The following is a 21876-nucleotide window of genomic DNA, read 5'->3' as shown; positions in this document are numbered from 1 at the left end:
ATTTGCGTTGCAAACATCTTAAGATATAGTGGAAAACTATTTGATTATCAATCAGAGCAGCGGGTCTGGTGCCCAGTTGGGATGAGACATGAAAACTAGAGTGATATCATTGGATTTGCCTTGGAATGTGCATCTGACAATACCATTGCTTTTGACTTGTGTTTTGTACTTCCTGAGATAGAGCTTATAAAGAATTTTGTCACACAGTTTTTTGCAAATGTTTCCAGTATTGTTAGGTGATTTAAAAGTCATATTCACATCAGTAAATCTACTAAACTATTCAGGGTAGCCGCGGATGAGCCATGAATTGAGCAAGGGAGCTGTGGCTGACAAAAGTTTTAGAACCACCGCCCTAATGATAAAATTTAATTATTTATTCAATATTGTGTTTGGCCGAGGCTTATACAAGAGGATGCAGAAGTTATGCATGATGAAAATGATGATTGATGATACAGGAAAATTCGGAAATCGTAGTACAATCTACAATATTTGGTGGTAGGTTGTTCCAGTCGAAAATAGTTCTTGGGGAGAAGCTAAATTTGTGGCAATCTGAAGAAGCAAAGATGAGCTGTAATTTTTGGGAATGGTTGAGTCTAACACAGAAATGTGTGGGTTTAATTAGAATGCTGGAAGTGTCAATATTAAAAACCCATGGAGGATTTTAAAAAGGAAAGTTAAACGAGAGAAGTCTAATAGAGGAGAGCAGTGTTGGATATTGAGTTGGTGCTTGAGCTCCAATATGGAGACAGACGAAGACCAACAGTTAAAAATGAAATGAGTGGACTTATTTTGGATAGATTCTAATTTGTTTATGTTGGTTTGGGTATGGAGGAAAATAATCCCCATTCCCCTCTTTCATTTACATGACATGCTTTTCTTCGGCAGCGAAATATTTTGTCATAATAAACTACAGATTTTTCACGTCAGGAAATCGGCACCTATGCCTTTGTGAAAGTGATTTGCATAAATGTGATAAATAAAAGGGGATTTTCTGATTTTGAAGTAAAATGCAAGTCCATCCACACTTTAAAATGTTTTGCCATGGAAGTATGTGTTGTTAAAACAGTCTGTCTCGTGATGGTTGGTCCCATGATCAGACGACCATACTGATTTCTTATTTAAACTGCTTTGTTTCAGAAATTACTGTCATTCATACTTCATGTTCACGTTCTTTTTAGTCTTCACTCATCTATAGTTAAATTTTGCTGCCATGCTTATGCACATTTATGAACTGGCAAGTCTGAAATGTAAATTTTAATTATGTGGACAATTTTTTTTCTCAAGAATTGTAGTTCAAAATGTTAAATTTCATTTTGTTTTTCTTCACAAACTTCATGAATTTATGATGCGATATTGAAGTTCACTTATTCTCTGGCTGTATATTCATTTTTGCCTGGCTTTCATCCAGAGTGTTTTTCATATGAAACATTATGATAATGTAGGAAGATTGTACATATTGACAGTTCGGATGTGGAACAGACTCTTAGATTGACTGATACACAGTCACCATTGCCGTTCAAGCTGCTCCTGGTTGTGCATAGAACACAGTCGCCTCGCACAATCATACCTTCTATTATGAGTGTCAATGCAAGTGCCTACACTATCAAAGTTCATTGACCATTGCTCATCGCAGTTGCCCCCTTCTAGTTCCAGTCCTGACTTGACATAAGAGCAAATTTTATCTTATTCTTGTATGATCATTTGTTCTGGCGCAGTTTGACCTGGGTTGATCCTTGCGCCAATAACACTAAAATCTAATCCAATACATTGACTGATGCTTTAAAATTTGGTTAAATGAAACTTTTTTTTTTTAGTAAAAAGACTTTGCATGTACTTTTGCATTATTGAAATTTAATTATGATTTTTTAAATTATTAATACCTCTTAATTGAAAAGAGCTTATACATTAATGTTGGTAGTTATTGAATTCAAAATTTTTCCAGTGAATTATTTCACCCATTTACATATTTATACTAGTTTGAACCTTATTAAATTTGCCAAAGTATAAAAACTTGGTCTCCTTGCTGTTGTCCACAGTCCTCTTCACTGTTTATGTGAGAAGCATAGGGACTTGGGGGGGGGGGGAGTGCATTGATGCATTGCTTAGCATGTGTTGGCATTGTTCCATAAAATTTTTGAAATAATTTTTACCTAATCAAGATGTGTATGAAATGGAGTTTTTTTCTCCGTTGAAGGGATCAGAAGTTGAAGCAGAATATCAAACTCCAGAGCAACAGCAGAGATCCGTGTCGACATCTCATTATATCAAAAGACGAAAAATTTATGTTACTGCTGATTGCTTCAAGAATATGCATAAGAAAGAACTAGAGGAACTCAAGAAGAGCATTCTTAGAAAGTTAGAAAGTTCTGTAAAGGTACTTTTCCTTTCTTCTATATATTTTTGTTGTCCTTACAAGGTAAAAAAAGTTTTTGTAGAAATGTATTTTCTTTTTCAATGTCGTTTTATATTAGCAGCATTTTATTACTTTATTTATGTTCCGTTACAAAAGTCTTGCCCCAGTTGAGCAACAGACCTACAACGGTACAAATATTCAATCATAATACTTTGCTCATAGTTTGAGAAATAGATGGCAGCAGTAAAATGGAACTACTGCCAAAGCTCGAAATTGGTCAATTTGCAACAGGGTTGGCCGCAAATCAGCCAATTTCGTTAAACATTGACCTGGCTAAAGTCTGAAACAAAAGACATGATTCAGGATCATTGTCAAGTTTATGTATTTTTTTGTGATATGTTCATGGTTATATTATGTTCATTCTTATATTATGGCAACCCATCAAACTGCTGTTATGATGCAGTAATAATTTTTTCCAAGCAATTTGGCAGAAAAACCATATATTCATATAATTTTTATAGGTTTTTTTTTTCTCCAAATTTCAGTTTTTTCTCTCATTACATGGATCCATTCAAATACAGCTGATATGTATAGATATGTATCACATGTTGGCGATTAAAAAAATGTATTTAGCTCCTACCGGCCGCCTTCAGCACATTGAGCTTTCAATTTTACATGTGTTGAGTACTTGAAAGGAAAAGAAAAATATTTTTTTTTTAGAATTAGTACAGCATCTTAGTGAAAAAAATAAAGAAATGGAAATTGAAAATGAGAATTTGAAGCTGGAAACCAAGAGTAGAAGAAGCAGAAGGGAAGGGGGTAAATGGGATCCGGGCTGGAAATGATAAATGAAAATGCTATTGAGATACTGCAAACAGCTAAACATGCTTGGATATCAATGCCGTTAGAGGAATAGAAAGGGCACACAGAGGCTACCTACAAGAAACAACAATAAACCTAAACCATCTTTGTTCGATTTCAAAATGAAAAACCAAAAAATATATGGCTACAAAAGGCAGAGTCAATACAGACAGACAGACAGACAGACAGACAGACATGACCGCTGACTGCCCAGAGAGACCATCTTGGGATGGTTTGCGCTCTTTCCAAAAGGGATGGACGGTCTCGGAGAATACAACCTACTAGCTGACAAAATAAATCCCATCTTCAAATACCCCAAAATACATAATAAACATTTAAGAAAACATGATTCTTCTCCATATGATAAGTCAAACAAAATTACAAGTTTGCTTTGGTGAAAGAGTGGCAAAATTTTCTTTCAGGGGGATAACTCAAATAATGTGAATAAGTAATCGAACAACTTTCACAAATTAGAGCCTAGCCTACATAGAAATGAACAGTCAAAGATTTATTTAATTGATACAGGATCAATACCCTCTGCAGGAACTTTAAGAAGTAAAAACTTTTTTAAATACAGTCAAACCTCTATCTTGAAATTGGCAGGACCAAAAAATCTCGAGATGGAGTGTTTTCGAAAGAAGTGTGTGTGTGTTTTTTTTTAAAAAGTAAGAAAGGAAAAATACGCCACAAATGGTGAAAAATTTGATTGGTAAAAACAGAAAATATAATATTATGTTCTACTACATACTATTGAAGTTATTAATTAAATTATACAATCAATGCTCAATCACACTATATGAATATTGCATATATATACTAAAATATATTCTAATTTTCTTTTAGTTCAATTCAATTTTATTTATATTCCTTATTTAAAATTATCCGAAAGTTTAGATTAATTCGTATTTTTTGCTCTTTGTGCCTTCACAATTTCATTTGTACTAGCAAGAGCTGCATATATTTCAGGCCACATATTCTCAGTTTGCTCCAAAAAATGTTGCAGCGTTGTTACAGCGTGTGTTTAAAGCATTTTTCACTGTCATAAGGGGTGATCAAATGAAAAGGTACGAAACGACATGGTGGGTACAAATGTAGACTTTATTCAAAATATACACCATAGGCCTGAGCACAACTATCCCACTGATGAACAAGCCGCAGGATTCCTTGTTCCCAGAATTCCTGTGGCCATGACGAGACCCAGTCCTTCACAGCGTCCTTGAGTACGTCGTCCGAGTTGAAGCGCTTCCCTTTCAGGTGTTTCTTCAGTGGACCAAACACATCGAAATCGCAAGGCGACATGTCCGGACTGTAGGGCGGATGGTCCAACGGCTCCCACTTGAACTTGGCCAGTTCCATGTGTGTGACTTTGGAGACGTGTGGACGCGCGTTATCATGGAGCAGAACCACACCCTTCGTGAGCAGCCCTGGTCTTTTGTTCTTGATGGACCTGCGTAGGCGTCGGAGTGTCTCACAGTACACATCGGAGTTAATGGTTTTTCTGTGCTTGAGGAATTCCACAAGTAGCGGACCTTGAACGTCGAAAAAGACGGTGAGCAACACCTTGCCTGCTGACAGCACGGCTTTGAACTTTTTAGGGGGAGGTGCCGACGCATGCTTCCACTGCATGCTGTCCCGCTTTGTCTCTGGCTCGTAGTGATGGCACCAGGTCTCATCACCTGTGACGATCCGCTCCATGAAAGCGGGGTCTTCCTGATACCGAAACAGATGTTGCAGTGCTAGCCCCATACGCAGTTCCTTTTGCTGGTCGGTGAGCTGCTTCGGAATCCAAGCGGCACACACCTTCCGATATCGCAACCTGTCGTGAACAATTGTCCACACGGTTCCATAGCTGATATCCACCTTCACCGCCAACATTCGCAATGTGACACGCTGATCACTTCTCACTAGGTCGCCCACCTTGTCGATGAGATCGCTCGTGATGACAGTGTTTGCCTGGCCTGGTCTCGGGTCATCAGCCACTCTCACGGCCTGCACAAAAACGGGCACTCCATTTTCTGACAGACTTGTCAGAGACACATTTCTCCCCATAAACTGTCACCATCCGGCGATGAATAGCTGCCGGTTTCTCACCTTCCGCTGTCAGAAATCGGATAACACCTCGCTGCTCCTCAATCGTCAAATTTTGCAACACGAACGCCATCTTGTCCTCATACGGACTGCCGCATCATTTGGACGCCGCTTTTGATAAGAGCCTCTGCTCTCTCCTGCGCATGCGGGCGCCCGCGCATGCTCCGATCCCAGTCAGAGACTCCAATTGCATCCCGAGATGTCTTGCTACGTTCTCCAATCTACGTTCTCTACGGCGGAATATGCAATATTTAACTGTTATGTTTTTACGTCGTTTCGTACCTTTTCATTTGATCACCCCTTGTACTTTTACTTCGGGAACATCATCTTCTGTATTTTTGTCACTCTGAGTCGGCGATACACATTCAGCACTAATTTCAGTATTATCAATCAAGATGCTGCATGTTTGGTGTTTCAACAAAATTAGAAAAGGAAATTTCGAGTTTCAAGCTGCTTGTAATGCCCATTGTTTTGAAATTTTATCTTCAACATTGTTCTGATATTCATTGAAATTTGAGTGAACCACCAGATCTGATTCATCACTGAGATGACTGTGGTTCCCACAGCTTTCTTGAAGTGATTTCGAATTGTCTGTCGGCTGACTTTTTGCCATGCTGAACAAGTCATTCACATGGTATCCACCCTCCATCTCTCTGCCATAGTATCCGCCTATGCTTAACAAGATCCATCATCACACAATGGGTTGTGATAAGAATAATACTTTCTTATTAATTTCTTTCACCTCTGGAGAAAAGCCAGATTTGTACGAAATGGAAGAAATTTCAGTGTTTTCTTTTTACTATCATGCAGGGTTGTTTGGTTTAAACCTTGGTTTTAACCAAGTTCGGTTTTTTTCAAAAAATAAAATAAAAGTTGCCTAAGTATCATTTTTTTCCTTGAAAAATATCATATTGGTTCATTATTAGCCAAAATGTTTCATTTTTACCACATTGTATGTCCTTGGGGTACATTCTGATGATATATCTTTAAATGACATAAGATTTTATAAGTGGTTTTTTTCAAAAAGTCTCATAAAAGTGGCCAGAATATATATATATTTTTCATATGAAGTATCTTAGACATTTAAAGTTATATATAAAAGCCAAAATTTCTCATTCTTACAACATTTTCTAACCTTTGGCTACATTCTGCTGCTCTATCTGTAGCAAATTCATGAATAAGGATTGCATCACACATCTAAATGTAGTGGTGTATTATCTCACAGGGTTTCTTTTTCCCCTTCACAAAGAAGCAGCTACAGTAGTGACACCACCATGCTAGGGGCAGGTGGTCCTATAATCCAATAAAGACACCAGCTGTCCTTAACCCTTCAACCGTCGAAGACGCGTTGACGCGTCATAAAAATTCTTTCGAAAACGGGCAAGGACGTGTTGACGCGACCAAAAAATTCTCTCAAAAACGGGTGAGGACGCGTCAACGCGTCCTGGTCAGATCAGTGCCTTCCCCTAGCTGCTTTGTCTGAGACTTGTCACCCATGCTGTTTGACGAGCTCCTCCCTCTTCATTCAGTAATGCTGATCTCATTGTAGGAAGCTCTTCACTGGCACATAATACAGCAAGCAGACGTGAATAAAGGACACTGTTTTCTATTATGTACTATAGTTATCTTGAATAGCGAAATCTCTCTGTGCGTGTGTGGGTGTGTTATTTCGGAATATGTTTATAACTCTGCGTTTGAGAAAACTTGTTTCTTGAAGAGCACTTTTTTATAATATTTCCAAAGAACTTAGCAACATCGTAATATAATTGATTGTACTTGTTAAATACGGTAATAGTTCTGACAAGTTCAATTTTTTAAACTTTTAAAATTAACATTCTTTAGAAATTAATATCAAGATTTCTTTCTCTAAAATTAACATATCTTGAATAATTGTAATAATAATATTTATTGTAATACTTCTTTGATAATATTTCTTAAATGATTCTTGAGAGTTCGAGAATCATTCAGAATTCAATAAATAGTTAATTCAGTCAGGGCTGCAGCCATAAACTCGGCCAGTCCGACAACATCCATTTTGGCACACCTCTGGTCCATCAAACCGGAGTTCTTTCATCTCCCCAGGTCCGTAATTAGAATTTTTTCCGGGGAGTGCACTATGATGATGAATTAGCAAACAAAATGTTTTTTGCATTAAGTTGTGGGAAATTTTTTTTTTTCATTTTAATTTTTTTAACCTTAAAAAATAAATCCCTTTTCAACCCTCCGACTCACCCGTTTTACCGGATGAGTTGAAAATTATGACTTTTTCCAGAAAAATGGCTGATATCATAAAACCCTTGAGATTCAATTTCTAAATCACTGCAAATTTTTCATCTTTATATACTGTAGCCTCCCAGAAATCGATGTAGTTTCATTACATATGGTGTTCTGAACGAATAAAACAACTTTTACTTGATATTTACTTAATATATTGTACTATCTCAGCATTAATCCCGAGATTATGTTTGAATATCAGAAATGTGCAACTTTCCATAGAAAATCACGCAAATCGTGGTAGCGTAAGTTGGGATATTACTGTATCATTGTAGAAATTACAATTGCATTATGATTTATAATATTTTGATGAGGTAATAAATATAAGGGGGGGGGGATGTTGCAGCTTGTTATAAAAAATATAATAATAGTAATGTATTCTCTCTCACGGAGGAAGTTCAGAGACGGCCCTGGTTGCCCCAGCCTAGTTACCCACCTGCACGATAAGTTATCTTAGTGTAAACTGCACCTTTTTGATTTGATATTAATTTTTTGGTAGTGCATACTTTTTTTTGTGTGATGTAAGTTTGTACGCGATAGGGTAATGGAGTTAAATGAAATCCTTGAACAAAAGAAGTCTCTAAAAAACCATATTTCCGTAATTTTTCGCGATTTCCACCGCAGTTTCATATTTTGTGGTATAAATCCATAGAAACTATGTAAATTCCATAGTAGTTGACAAGTATACTTATAAGTAGGGCTAAGGTTTTCATGACCTAAAAACTGATAGAAAATGCTCTATAAAAAATTAATATGCCCCGAAAGACAGAAAATTTGCCTTTGAAGTAAAAAATGATACAAAAATTTACTTTTCTATTTACAGTAACAATAATTTTAGCAAAATGATATGAGAATGAGGAATATTGAGATGCAATTAATTAATATTACACAACACTCTGTACATGAAACAACGTTTTATGTACAGTGCTGAAAGAAAATTGCGGATTCTAAGAATAATCCGGATAACTAGAATCCTTTTAAATTGGGGAAGGTTTTGTACAGCCGTATTTGTACGTGACTACCCGTGTATTCAGAGAGGAAAAAAGAAAATGTCAGATAGGTGTGTACCTCTGTAGTAGATAAACCGTTTCGTTTCTCAGAAACCATTGAACACATTGTAAAAAACACCCCCTACAAGTACATACTGAATTCTTCTATTCGCTGACTTATCCATAAGTCTATACAACATGTATTGAAAGTAAATGGAATTCTCTTATCAGTTGGTATGAGAACTATGTGTTTGTTGTCAGCAGCGAAGAGTAAAAACATTCTTTCATTACTATTATAGACGCATTTTACAATATATTTTAATGTGCTACAAAAAAAAAAACTGAGTTAAAAATGACTTTACTCAGGTTTGGTGTGCTAGTTTTAAACCTTTTTGAGACCATGTCCCGTGTAATTAAAACAAAATAAGTCAGGGTTCTAAACATTTGGTGTTTCACGGATCCTTTGTGCCAATAAAGTAAAGGTGACGATATAATATTGTGAATGATAAACAAAGGCCACCAGAACAGTATAAGGCCAATGACGGTCTTAGGGCAGTGCAACCTATGCAATTGCACAGGGCACCAAATAATAAGAGATGTCGAAACAAGTTGAAATATTTGATGAGAGAGAGAGTAAAAAATAACTTTTTTTGGTATTTAAAAAAAAATTCCCATCCAAAATAATGCATACATGTAAAATGACAGAGATGGGGGAAAAAATTAAAAGTTTAATATATGCAGTTCATTTTTTAGAAAAAGAATCTATAAGCAGTACACCTATATACATGTTACTGCCAAAGCCAGAATCGCGGCTGATCTGAGACTGTTCCAGCCACTTCACGAATGGGCCGAGAGTTTTGGCCAAAGTCCGTCTGAATTGTAGAAATGATTCGGGCATAGACCGGCTATTTCACAAAGTGGCTGGAGATTCCCTTGCCAATGCTTGATGTGCTGATGCCAGGAACAGGAAATCGTTGAGATCGATATTCACAATTGATCTTGAACAATATTTGACTGTTAGTCCATGGAACATTTTGCCCAATTCATATAGTCACTACGTAATTTTCGATTTGATTTTCAATTTAATTTTAAATATAATACATAGTATACTAATGTCTCTATATTGGTTTTTATTCCTATTTTACCCGTCAGCCGAGCTACAAATTAATTATTTCTCTCATTTATAGTTTTGTCGCCAGTCCACAAATTATTTCTGTCAATTACTTCTTGTTCGTCCGAAAAATTTTCTTATTTATTTTTTGTCGGGCCACAAATTATATCTCCCATTTTTCTTTTCTTTTAGCAAACACAGTATAAAATCAAACTGAGAAAAACGAGACGATGCTTATATTCTCACTAATAGACATATATTGTCCTCATTTAGGAACGTACTTGCATAAGAAAAGAAATATCTTCCCCCCTTTTTCTTCAAACTATTCACGAATACGTACTCGTTTCTATGCTCGCGTTCCCCCTTCCCCTAAATACTTTGATCCGTATTGAACCAACACTCCCAAAAGAACCATCCCTCTTCTTTGGGGGTGTTGATTGAGCTCTTGATTCTTTAGTCCTGATAACAGGTAACTTTTGACAATGGCAAAGATAATCCGGCACTGTATTTTTTTTTTCAAGACGATCGATACACGCCTTAGCGTGAATTCTTCACGTATCTAAACTTTGTACCAAAAATGGGTAAACGATAATCCCAGCATTGTTCTGTACTAAAGATATTTCGCTCCACAGGTGAAAACGTATAATAGTTTTCTTTGTTAATTTCGGAAATATGCGTGGAAGCATCAGATTCATTTCATTGATTCTTTTTCCACCAAGTCCTTTCTATTCATTGAATATTAATTCAGTTGGCTCTCATACACCAAGATGTTTTGTGTGTGTGTTTCTTCTAGAATGTTTTCACCGAGTCACAATTTTTTTTTTGATAGCTAACGAATGTATGCCTGGGCGAACAATCCGTTGCCGGGCCAGATAAGCTAGATGACTACCTCTCGTGGGCACGACTTCCCCCACCCCCAATCCTACACACACACACAAACAATGGATACGTACTCATATAGCATTGTCCGAAGGTTCATCACGACTCATAGAGACATAGTGGCGAGCTCGAGATATTGATTTGTGTGCCTATTTATGCACTTTGAGGTGGTTCTTTAAAAAGTCGAAGTACAGTATCAACAAAATTATTGATGGGCAAACTACGGTCCACTTAGAGGTTCTGTACGGCCCGCCACAAGTTTCAAAATAATAGTATAGAAATTTTCAGTTTCAGGTGTTTTGAAAAAATCCATTGGGGAGGAGGAGCTGTTCCCTTTCTTGCATATGTAAAATATGTCTGTGAGAATTTGAACAGAAATTTATTTAAAAACGTTGCATGTACAAAATAATAGAACGCATATGCAAAATAAATATGCAGTAAAGTTATGAAAATATACTTATTTGTTTTTTTCACCGTTGATTTATACTCCTGTAATTGGACTTGCTATTCTGTTATACAAATTTATATAGATATATATACATATTTAACATACATATACATATTTAATAAAATTCCGGATGCACCCATCTTTCGGGAACGCTTCGATATCTCCTTGAGATGAGAAGCGGGGTGTGTCCGGTCCTTCAATGTTCAATGTTTTTTCACAGTTGTAAAGGATAAACCACTGTCTCTCATTTGCAACAAGAGCGCGAGAGTCTTCAAAGTCTACAACACATTCCGCTACTTCATTTCTAAGCATAAAAATTCTAATTATGAATCAATGTCCGAATATGTCCAGACTGTCAAATTTTTTCCTTTTTGTTTGGTGACCCTCTCCTAAAACACTGTACTAAATGATTCTGGGGAGCCGCAGATGAAATATGAATTTTGGGCAAGGGTGCCGCAGGTGAAAAAAAATTGAGAACCACTGTCATATAGAATGGAATATTTGGTGTTTCCCAGGCAAGGGTTTATCAAGGCAAAATAGACTTGAGAGAGGAGGAAAAATGCTTTTAGCATTTTAAGAATAAAAAAGAAGCAGAAAACTTTCGAATTTCTCAGAAATTAATTCATTTCAAATAATCATATTGTGACTATTGTTGAATAATATTTTTCTTTGCATTTAAATTTCTTCCCTAAGAAGGTAGCAGTGACGGAGAAGATGAGCGCTTTCTGTTCGGTGATCAACGGACAATACCGTTGAATTATTAATAATAATAATTTAAATATAGCTTAAATACCAATACACACTTATACCATTTAACCAGATGTTCTATCTAAAGAATTAATGGTCAAAAATTTGCACTTTTGTTGAATAAAAAAACCTAATTTCTATAATTGGTGTCATTCAGCGATGATTTTCAACAGTAACCAACACTTACCATAGACATCACTATCATAAAGCAGACTCACAGCTTTATGTTTTTTTTTTTTTGTCACTCGCAATTCCCTTGCCCCACTCATAGTTCATCGGTGGCTCCCCGGAATATTTTAGTAGGTAATGTGCATTCATAAAAGAATCACTTCAAAGCATTGATAGGCACACATATCGATACTTCCATCTTGTTGCGATGCACACTTTGAGAAGCACTGCCACAAAGGCCATTGCATATCATATATCATATTGATTTTTTTTTGTTTCTGTTTATGGATTTGAATTTCTGCATACAAGTGAAAAATATATATATTTCACTTTATTATCGAAAATAATGATTTGAGTGGGAAAAAAAAGAATCATCTGCTACATATTATGATCTTGATGTAAACTTCAGTAAAATGTATTGTAATTTATCTATAGTATAATCTCGTAAATATTTAATTCAATTGACGTTATTTTCGGTGAAGAACCACTTTAATATGTAAGCAGTCTCTAGAAAAATGGCCAGAAAAAAAAAAACGTTTTCGTATAAATATTGTAACCGACACACAGAAGCTTCGTATCAGCCTACTGAGATAGAAAAATTGAATAAAACTCTATTATGAAAAATCAACTTAACTTCTGGATGCATCCCCCCTATCTTGAAGCAGGGCCCCTAGACACGATCCCCTTAAGAGCATCGTGAGCCCTCAGGTAAAGTGATCTTTCTAGGGCCCTCTACGTGTTTACTTTCTAAAACTTTAACGTGATTTTATTTACAGCCCCCCCCCCCCCCGCCCGGTCTAAACTCCAGGCCTCCGGAGTGAATTTATGGCATTGGAAAAAAAAAAAAGAAGATAATCATAAGGAACCCCAAGATTGGAGTCGTGTCAGCTCCACCCTTGTGGGGATCATGCTTTTGGTTTCTTTACAAATTTCATAAAATTACCGATTGAACACTAATCCATATTCTGGGGTGTGAAAATTTTCATAAAAGTTCATTAGAATCATCGAAGCTATAGTACTAAAAAAAATTTTCGGATAGGCCGTGAGACATAGAATTCGCCTCTGATTGGAGCTAAAAATTGACTGTAAAAGTTAAATGTGACACCACTCTATTACAGAAAATTATATCTATTGTTTATACATTTTTGTATACGAATTCATATCAGATGTATCCATAGTGATACGTAATTTAATTACTTTTAATCAAATGTATGTGAATATCAAAGTATAGCAGATTTTGATGCGATGATATTGCTGTAATCACTATAAATGGGAATCATTTTGTGTGAAGTAAAAAAAAACAGATGGAAAGAAGAATTTTCACTGACGGAAAACTTATTCCCTGAATTTCATGGACCTTTTACACTCAGTAAGGCTATTATCGTCAACTTACAAAAGACCTATTCATACCTTTGGCCTTATTGTTGCGGTGGGAGGAATCCTATCAGTGAAAATCCGGCACCCCACTGTTGACAACTGGGGGAAAGCATCGTCTTACCTCAAGAGGCCCTGCCATTTTTCGAAGGATTTTGGTAAAATTGTGTGCCCGATTCAGAAGATTTTCTTTGAATATGCGTAACTGTCGAAGGGTTAAAGGACAAAGACTAGTGTACTAGTTGTTACATTACCTCACATACATTTTAATTTTCTTTCCCATAAGAAGTAGCACATCTCCTACTGTATATCTCCCAGTCTTAATATTCAATAGTTGTTTTTTTTATACTTTCACACACACACATTTAAGCCCAGTTAATCAAGGTTCTACTGTATAGTAGTAACAGATTTATGAAAAATAATCAGCTATATACAGGGTGATTATAATTTAAGTTTTGATTCCAAAACTATACAATAAGTACTGATCAGAATGACTTGAAAATTTGCATGGATACTCCTGAAGCAATGGAAGTTTCTTTTGCAAAAGAAAAAAGTGCAAAATGTGCAAGTAGATGATGCTGTACTTGGCCAGCAGTATAATCTATTTTGTGCAACCACATCATTTCGGCACTTCCACAGCATCAGTGTGTGGATAGAACTTCTATCAAGATGCACATTGCAATACCAGCAAAGCAGCTGCTAAAGACCCATTTTGACCGGATGCACCTTAACCCTTGCAACTTCTGGCTGTGGGGGTACCTCAAAATGTTATAAACAGTGGTCAGATTAAGTGGTTTAATAAAGCTGAATTTCAAGCACGTCCACATTATGACCATGGCATACTCCGATTCTGTTGTTGAACAAGAATTTTTGTGCCTTCAACCTCATAGCCAGAACACGCGGTGGACAACATATTTAACATTTCTCAAGTAAGTTGTAGTTATTTGTTCAATTACTTCGTTTTTTGTGATGTTTCCAGGTATCATTCTGCCATGACTGGCTATTGTTTCCATTCTGCGGGCAAATTTCCCACATGTTGGATGATGTCATTAATTTTAAATTTTTAAGTATTTTTTCCCCTTTATCAAATAAAATTGAATTTTTTCAGGAATATTCATGTGAATTTTCAAGTCATTCTGACAATCGTTCTTTTTTTACAGTGTTTTGAAATCAGAACCTTAGTTATAATCACCCTGTATATCGTAAATCATTGCTAATTAATCTGCATTATTTATGCTTCATTAAATACATTATATTCACCTAATTTTTATTACTTTTTGCAAAATAGCTTCCTAATTAAGTATACTGAAAGTAACTGGAGAAAAACCTTTATATATTATATGATTAATAATAACATTAAAAGAATTTTCAAACACACAGTAATCCATTGAGTTAAGCAAAAAATAATTAAATCGCAAAAGTTGGTTTTTGTTAAAATGTAATAAATATTTATTGATTAATTACCATGGAATAGTGTTAATTACATTAATAAACATTTCATTTTAGTTAATTATTGGAAGTTTGAATGATTTTTCAGAAATTTCATTGTTTTTAATGTTAATACTATTTTAAAAAAAAATGGTTTAAACCAAAAAAACCGGTTTTTTTACCAACCCTGCTATCATGACTTGGCCTTCGAAATAGAGTTTTTGAAAATTACAAAAGGTTTGACTGTATACACTAGAACCCTACTAATCCAAACTAATTTGGACCTAAACCTGTTTGGATTACCAGAGTTTGTCTCTTAAATATGACTTTTTTAAAACTAATAATAGTGAGTATCTCTATGGTTGGAGTGAGAGTTACAGACTAGATAATTCTCTGTTTAACTATGATAAAAAAAATTGCATGTAAATTAAAGTGATTCTTTTCAAAATGAATCTTGATCACGTCTTCTAGAGAACCAAAACAAAATACCACTCAGCAATTTAAGGTATATAAAACTCACATATCTGACCACTACCCAATAATAGGATAAATTTTTTGGAAAGGGAAATAAGAAGGGGGGAAATAAAACACATCAGCAAATAATAATTATAAATTATAGAAAATTTAAAAATTTTATTTCTCAAATAAACCTAAAATAAATACAAATGTGCCATAGATGTTTTGATGCTAAATATGGGTTCATGGACCGAAAAGGTTTGAAAAAATCCTAGACAATGTGAGGAAAAAAACCTGGATAAGAAAATAAATTATAGAAAACATAAACATATCGAAGATAAATTATATGGAAAACATGAAAAACATCCACACACATATTATCCTGAGATAGAATGTAGAAATTATGTGACAGAAATTTAAAAAAAATATATACAGACCTGCCAACTCTCCCGATTTAGGCGGGAGACTCTGCATTTTTCATCCTTCCTCCCGCTCTCTGGATTTGTTAAAATTTCTCCGGATTTTGGCAGAAAATTAGATTTTACGTAAGCTTTCATGTCGTCATTAGGGAAAACACCCGTAGTCATTTTTCATCAAGCAGCCGTGAAAAGAAGTCTCTGTGACCGCATTTAGCAACTGGCAAAGACGCGACTTTGTTTTCGTAGCATTTATTGGCATTCATTTATCAGGGGCATGACCTTCATTGCCGAAATTCGTGTATAATCGTTATTGTATTCCATTAACAGCCGGCGGTAAACACGTTTTTTTCGTCCGCAGCTTTGTAATTAGAATTTTGTAAATCATTTCTTCCGATTAAACATCTTCAGAAAGAAAATATAAAACTTTAAGCTATATACAGCTAAATATAAAGCTTTTAAGAGTTCATATACCCAAGATTATCAATCACTCACTGATAGCATCCACGAAAGGAAACACTTATACTTTATGAACAGTATGTAGATGTGATTTCTCTATTCTGCATGGAATTATATTCTTCTCAGGGGCAATGCAGAACCTGCCTTGTGGGGGGGGGGGGGAGAGAATGTAACTTTTTCTTAATTTATTTAAAAAAATAATTTTATGATTTTTTTTTTGATCAAGTCTATGAGTGTACCCCCCTCGGGAGAATCTCTGAATTTCTGGATTTCAAAAGTTGGCACGTCTGTATATATTAAAAACACAGCAAAAATATATTAGAGAAAGGTTTGACAAATGTGAGGTTAAAAAAAGCCTGAAAAAGAACAAAAGATTACAACAGAAATGCATCAGTGGACACGTGTAGAATAAAAATATGAAACAAAACACCCTACCAGATTTTCCGGATCCTAAAGGATATGGCTGAAAGTTATAATAATCACTTTATTCGAAGAAATTCAGATGATGGGGAAGAAATTGCAAACTGCCCTTGCACAATACTACAGAGTGTATTCGATAATTCCAGCAACTCTATGTTTTAATTAATAACCATTGCCACTTGCCTAACAGATAATAGACTTCTTATAGACCAGCTGGAAGGAAACGCTAGTCGGGGGAGGGCATCACGGAGTGAATGTTCCTAATTTATGTATATTTTCATGAATTTTTTTTTTGTTTTTGTGTTACTGTTTTTGTCTTCTTGTACCAGTTTGTCATGCTTTTTGTCGAATAAAAAAAATTCATGCATAACACTAGATATGCACTCATACTGTCAAGCTCATATTCTCTAACTTCTGACTTGACTCGTTCGGTAGTACATTGCCTGTGGCAGTAGACCCAAGTTTTTTGGTGTATAAATCAAATGATAGCTCAGCTGGCAGTGCTCTATATCTTTATGCTTGTAATTAAATTCCATGTTTTCGAGTTTACCACACTCCATAAACATATTTAAAACAATAGTGAGAATATGCAAGGTGTTCCTGAAATAATTTTTCCGATACACAGTCACAAAAATCAATGAATGTGAATGAAATTAGAGATGAGATAAAGGTATTTAAAAGTATGCACTCAAGGATGAGATGCGAAACAAAACCTTAGCTGTTACAGTTACAGCATCAAAATTTTAAAAATTCAAATTGTAAGACCTGCTTTTTTGCTTTGCGAAGTGATTGGTGCAGTGAAAAACTGTGAATGGCATTAGAACAGTACCTGTAGCACCATAAGGGTTGGTGCTCAAGCTTAGCTGCCACCCCTAAAGAAGACTTCTGAGTTAGGCTGACTGGGTTATACCATAGAAGACCCAAAAAAAAAAGTGTTTTTTTTTCAGTATTTAAAGAGCCACATGCAATTGTTTACCAATCAGAATATGCATGACCATACATCACGCTTTTGAAAAGATTGTCCTGTTTTTTGGTCTAGAATAATTTTACAGTTCTTAATTATGTCAAGTTTCTCAATTCACATGACAGCTATTATTCATCATTGAGTCATGATTATGACACTTATCCTGTGAAGAGGAAGTATAATGAGGCAACTTTTTTCATTTGAAACAATATATTTTTAAAGGTGTTTCTGGTGCACCAGGGATCAGACAAGTAGCTGAATTTTTAATTTGTCTTTATTTGACCATTCTCAAAAAATTACTAGATTAGGACATGAAAACGCACACTTGCCCCACATTCTTGTTTCTGGTATTACTGTCTTGTCCTTTCCCTCAAGTTTTCGAGGTGTATTTCCAGGGGGGGGGGGGGGACTTAGCGGGCTATAGCTCATGTCAGAAAAATTTAAGAAATGAGTGGTCAAGGGAATTAGTATGGGGGGAAAAGGGTGCCAAAAAAATTCACCTCTTCTCAGAGAGCAAAGGACTAGGTTGGTGTGTGACCAAATGAGTGACGTAGAGTTTGCAAGCATAACAGTGGCCAGACGAGTGATCTAAAGAGATTGCAAGCCTGTGAGTGACCAAAAAGATTACCTAGAAGAACAAGGGATCGGGTCGGTGAGTGACGAGAAGAATGACCTAGAAAGCAAGGGACCCGGTTAAGAGGGAAAGAATGACAGAAAAAGTAACTAAGGAGCTGAGGCACATTTATAGGCTGAACGGGCTGTAGCCTGGCAAAGTTAAGAAATAAATGACCAAGAAAATTAGACTAGGATGAGAGAAGGGTGAAAACATTTTAGTAGCCCAGTCAGCTCAACCATAGCCCACTAAACAATTAAGGCCCTCCAACTCAGAGCGTCACGTGACCTGACGTCATTTTACCCGTCCCAGTGTCCGGTAGCTGCTTGTGGGAAGGAAGAAGACATTCGCGATGCATAGTAGTACTAAATAGATAGTTTCAGCGTGATTGTTTCCTTCGTTTTTTAAAAATGCCTGACCGTTGTTTTGTGACTTCTTGCCATTCCAATTACGACGGAACTACGGAATACTTTTCCGTGTTCCAATTTCCGAAGGAAAAAAAATTGAAAGAGATTTGGATCAAGAAGATTCCTAGGAATGACTTATTGCCAACACACCGGATTGTAGTATGTGAAAGACATTTCGCAGAAGAATGCATCGTACGTTTCGATGAATTCGTTTCTAATGGTGAACTGGTGAAGTTAAAAAGACGTCGTCCAAAACTAAAAGTGGGATCTGTGCCGACCATCTTTCCCGGTTGCCCATCATATTTATCTACCACTACTACTCAACCTAGAGAAAGTAGAGACGGTAAACTGAGAAAAGCTGACGAAACCAATCTCAGCAAATTTGTTTGTAATTATAAAATTGCGAGCTTTGAAGATTTTAATTCTACGTTCTCCAGCAAGATCCAAGTGCCAGACAAAGTTTTGGTGTTCAAAACCAGTGAGTCATGTGTTTGCATTTTGTTTATGTGTTTCAATGACATACCAAAAGTAAAAAAAAGCATAAAAGTATCGTCATCTTTAAATGTGCAGGTTTTTGTCGGAGAAAATAAATTGGATGACAAACTTTATTGCCATTTGTTAAATGATGGAAAACTTTCTTTTTGGAGTCAATTTGAAAATTTACTTTCAATTGTGAGGAATAGCCAGGTGAACTATGCTGAACCGAATAGGTATGAAGCAGCATTAGAAAGTCTCCAACTCCTAGCTTCTGAGAATACAGATAATCCAAAAAATCGCCATATCAAGTTTCTATATGAACAGCTCTTGTTGTTTTCAAAAGATAAACACGGCCACAGGTACAGTACTGATGTATATTATTTTGCTTCCAATCTGTACACTGTATCTCCAGCATGCTATAAAGCATTATTATATTCTGATGTTTTAACACTGCCATGCATTAGCTCTCTTAAAAAATTGATGAATGTTTTAAGTTTGAATGGTTCCCCAATTAATAAGGATAATATTGACTATGTCACATTGAAATGTCAAAAGCTTGGAGATGAAGAAAGGTTGGTGAACCTACTAATAGATGAAATTCACGGGAAGCCAAAAGTGTGTTTCAAAGGCAAAAAAATCATGGGTTATGCTGAAAATGAAAAAAATAAAGAAGCCACCTCTGTTCAAGCATTCATGATAGCATCAGTTTTTTCCTCCTACAAAGAGATTATAGCTCTTGTGCCTGTATGTAAAATGTCTGCAGAAGATCTTTGTTTACTTGTTAAACAAGCTCTGGAATTACTTTTTAGAGCTGGTTTTGAAGTCTGTGCCCTTGTTTCAGATAACAACAGTGTAAATAGAAAGATGTTTACAGCATTGGCCAATCTTGAGAACTCCACATATGTCAACAAAATACCATCTACAGTTATTGCCAACCCAATAAATGCAGCTGACCTCTTCTTACTTTTTGATGCAGTGCATATACTGAAATGCACAAGAAACAATTGGCTAAACCAATTAGATGCTGACAAAACATTTGTTTGTCCAGATCCTTCAGGAGAAAAAGAACTAATTAAACCTCGCTTTGGATTATTAAGAAAAATTTATAATGAGGAAAAATCATGCACTCTAAAATATGCATTCAAATTGAATGTTAAGTCATTGTATCCGACAAGCATGGAGCGACAAAATGTTCTTCCCGCAGTGAACATATTTCATGAATCAAATTGTGCTGCTCTGCAAAGACTTTCAGAGAAACCTAATTCTGGAATTTTTCAAGTAGATGACACCATAAAGTTCTTGAAATATGTGAAGCGATGGTGGGATATTTTAAATGTATCTCACCAAAACAAAGGCGCCCATACAAGAAATGAAAACTCCTTTCCTCTAACAGCTGAGGATGCTGAAAATTTCATGTTTCTTTCCTCTTTTGCTGAATGGGCCACAAAATGGCAAAACATGAAATTGAAAGCCAGACATGGTTGCCTTTCTCAAGAAACCTTTCTTGCACTCATTCACACCACTTCAACAATCATAGATGTATCCAAGCGATTGCTAAAAGATGGTTGCTAAGTATGTCCTGACAACAAAATTCCACACTGATGCACTCGAATTCAGTTTTTCCCAATATCGGCAGTTGTCAGGTGCAAATTACCATGTTTCCCTTCAACAGGTCTTGGACTCTGAGAGAAAGCTTCGTGTGAAGTCAATGTTGAAATTGCATTCCCACAGATATGGAGAAACGTCATTGACATTATTCTTCAGTGAATTCACTAGTGATTGTAAAATGAATGAAACTGACGTTTCTTCTTTTTCACAGGTTGTTGAAGAAGTGGACATGAAAAATATGACAAATTGTGAATCAGACATAATAACATATATTGTTGGTTACTGTGTTCACAAATTGACATTGACTTGCAACTCATGCAAGGAATTTTTTTCAGGCTCTTTTGATTTGAGTATTGATTTCAATTTGGCACTTTTGCCTTCCGCCATGGAAAGAGAAATTCACTCTGGTTACTTAGACATGATAAACAGAGGAGGAATGAAAATTCCTTCTGCTGATATTGTATTTTCTCTTTCTGTTTGTTATGTAATTTTTGAAACCCTTATATCTCCCGATATGAGAAAGCATTTCTTTCATGTGACATCAAACAGCATTCAGTTTTAGTCAAATTGACTGAATTATATTTGAAAGAATGCCTGATTGTTGACTTGGGGGAAACTTGCCCAGAATGCAATTTTTGTTTCTTTGATGGGATTTCTAAAATCATCAAGAGCTTTGCCAATGTTTGTTTGAATAACTATACAAAAAATAAAAACAATGATGCTACATTTGATAAGTTAAAGGCAAAAAAGTCTGGAAAAGCAACTGCATCTTCTTGCTCAAAAGGTCAAAAAAGAAAAATACAAATATATGAAACTTGATCACTTAATGATTACATTTTGATCACTTAATGATTACATTTTGATCACTTAATGATTACATTTTGATCACTTAATGATTACATTTTGATCACAGACAAAACTTTAGATCTAAATGAATTTAAATTTACAAGAATTTGGTTTTTTATCTATCACGTGGGTGTGCATCAGTAAATATGTGTATATTTAATTATAGTTTAGAATTTAGTTAGCTTCAATGTTTTTATCTGTAAATATATGTACCATAGTTAATGATAATTTAGAATTTAGTTAGTTTTATCTGCAAATGTGCTTATATATATGTAAATATCTAATTATAATTTTTATATTAACGACTATTGATGAACATGTGTGCAAACAATTTGGAAAAAAAAAATTGGAGACGAAGGAAATGTGATCTTAATTTCCTCATCTACAACGTAATATGTACTTGCTCTACAATATACATGAGTATATATAAATATGTGTACAGTTATATATATAATGATAACTTAGAATTTAGTTCGTTTTTATCTGCAAA

At 35.4% G+C, this 21876-nt stretch overlaps 2 protein-coding genes across 6 annotated transcripts in view; both read left to right on the top strand.

Annotated features, from left to right (window-relative positions):
* Positions 1-21876, top strand: part of LOC149067790 (poly(A) RNA polymerase, mitochondrial-like) — a 57849-nt gene that overhangs the window by 6725 nt on the left and 29248 nt on the right. For all 5 annotated transcript variants that reach the window (XM_089252109.1, XM_089252111.1, XM_089252113.1 and 2 more), the window contains exon 3: positions 2195-2374. In XM_089252109.1, coding sequence (XP_089108235.1) covers positions 2195-2374 — 180 coding nt within the window. The remainder of the gene's footprint in view (positions 1-2194; positions 2375-21876) is intronic.
* LOC149067791 (uncharacterized) lies at positions 18157-20545 on the top strand. Its single transcript, XM_089252253.1, has one exon. It carries the CDS (start codon positions 18459-18461, stop codon positions 20502-20504), a length of 2046 nt encoding a protein of 681 aa, XP_089108379.1. The 5' UTR covers positions 18157-18458; the 3' UTR covers positions 20505-20545.

The sequence above is a fragment of the Pholcus phalangioides genome, unplaced genomic scaffold (genome assembly GCF_987345545.1).
Source record: "Pholcus phalangioides strain wild (caught in Gottingen) unplaced genomic scaffold, Ppha-v1.0 ptg000028l_1, whole genome shotgun sequence".
NCBI lineage: Eukaryota > Metazoa > Arthropoda > Arachnida > Araneae > Pholcidae > Pholcus > Pholcus phalangioides.
The sequence above is the reverse complement of the archived record's forward strand: the minus strand, read 5'-3'. Positions and strand labels throughout refer to the sequence as shown.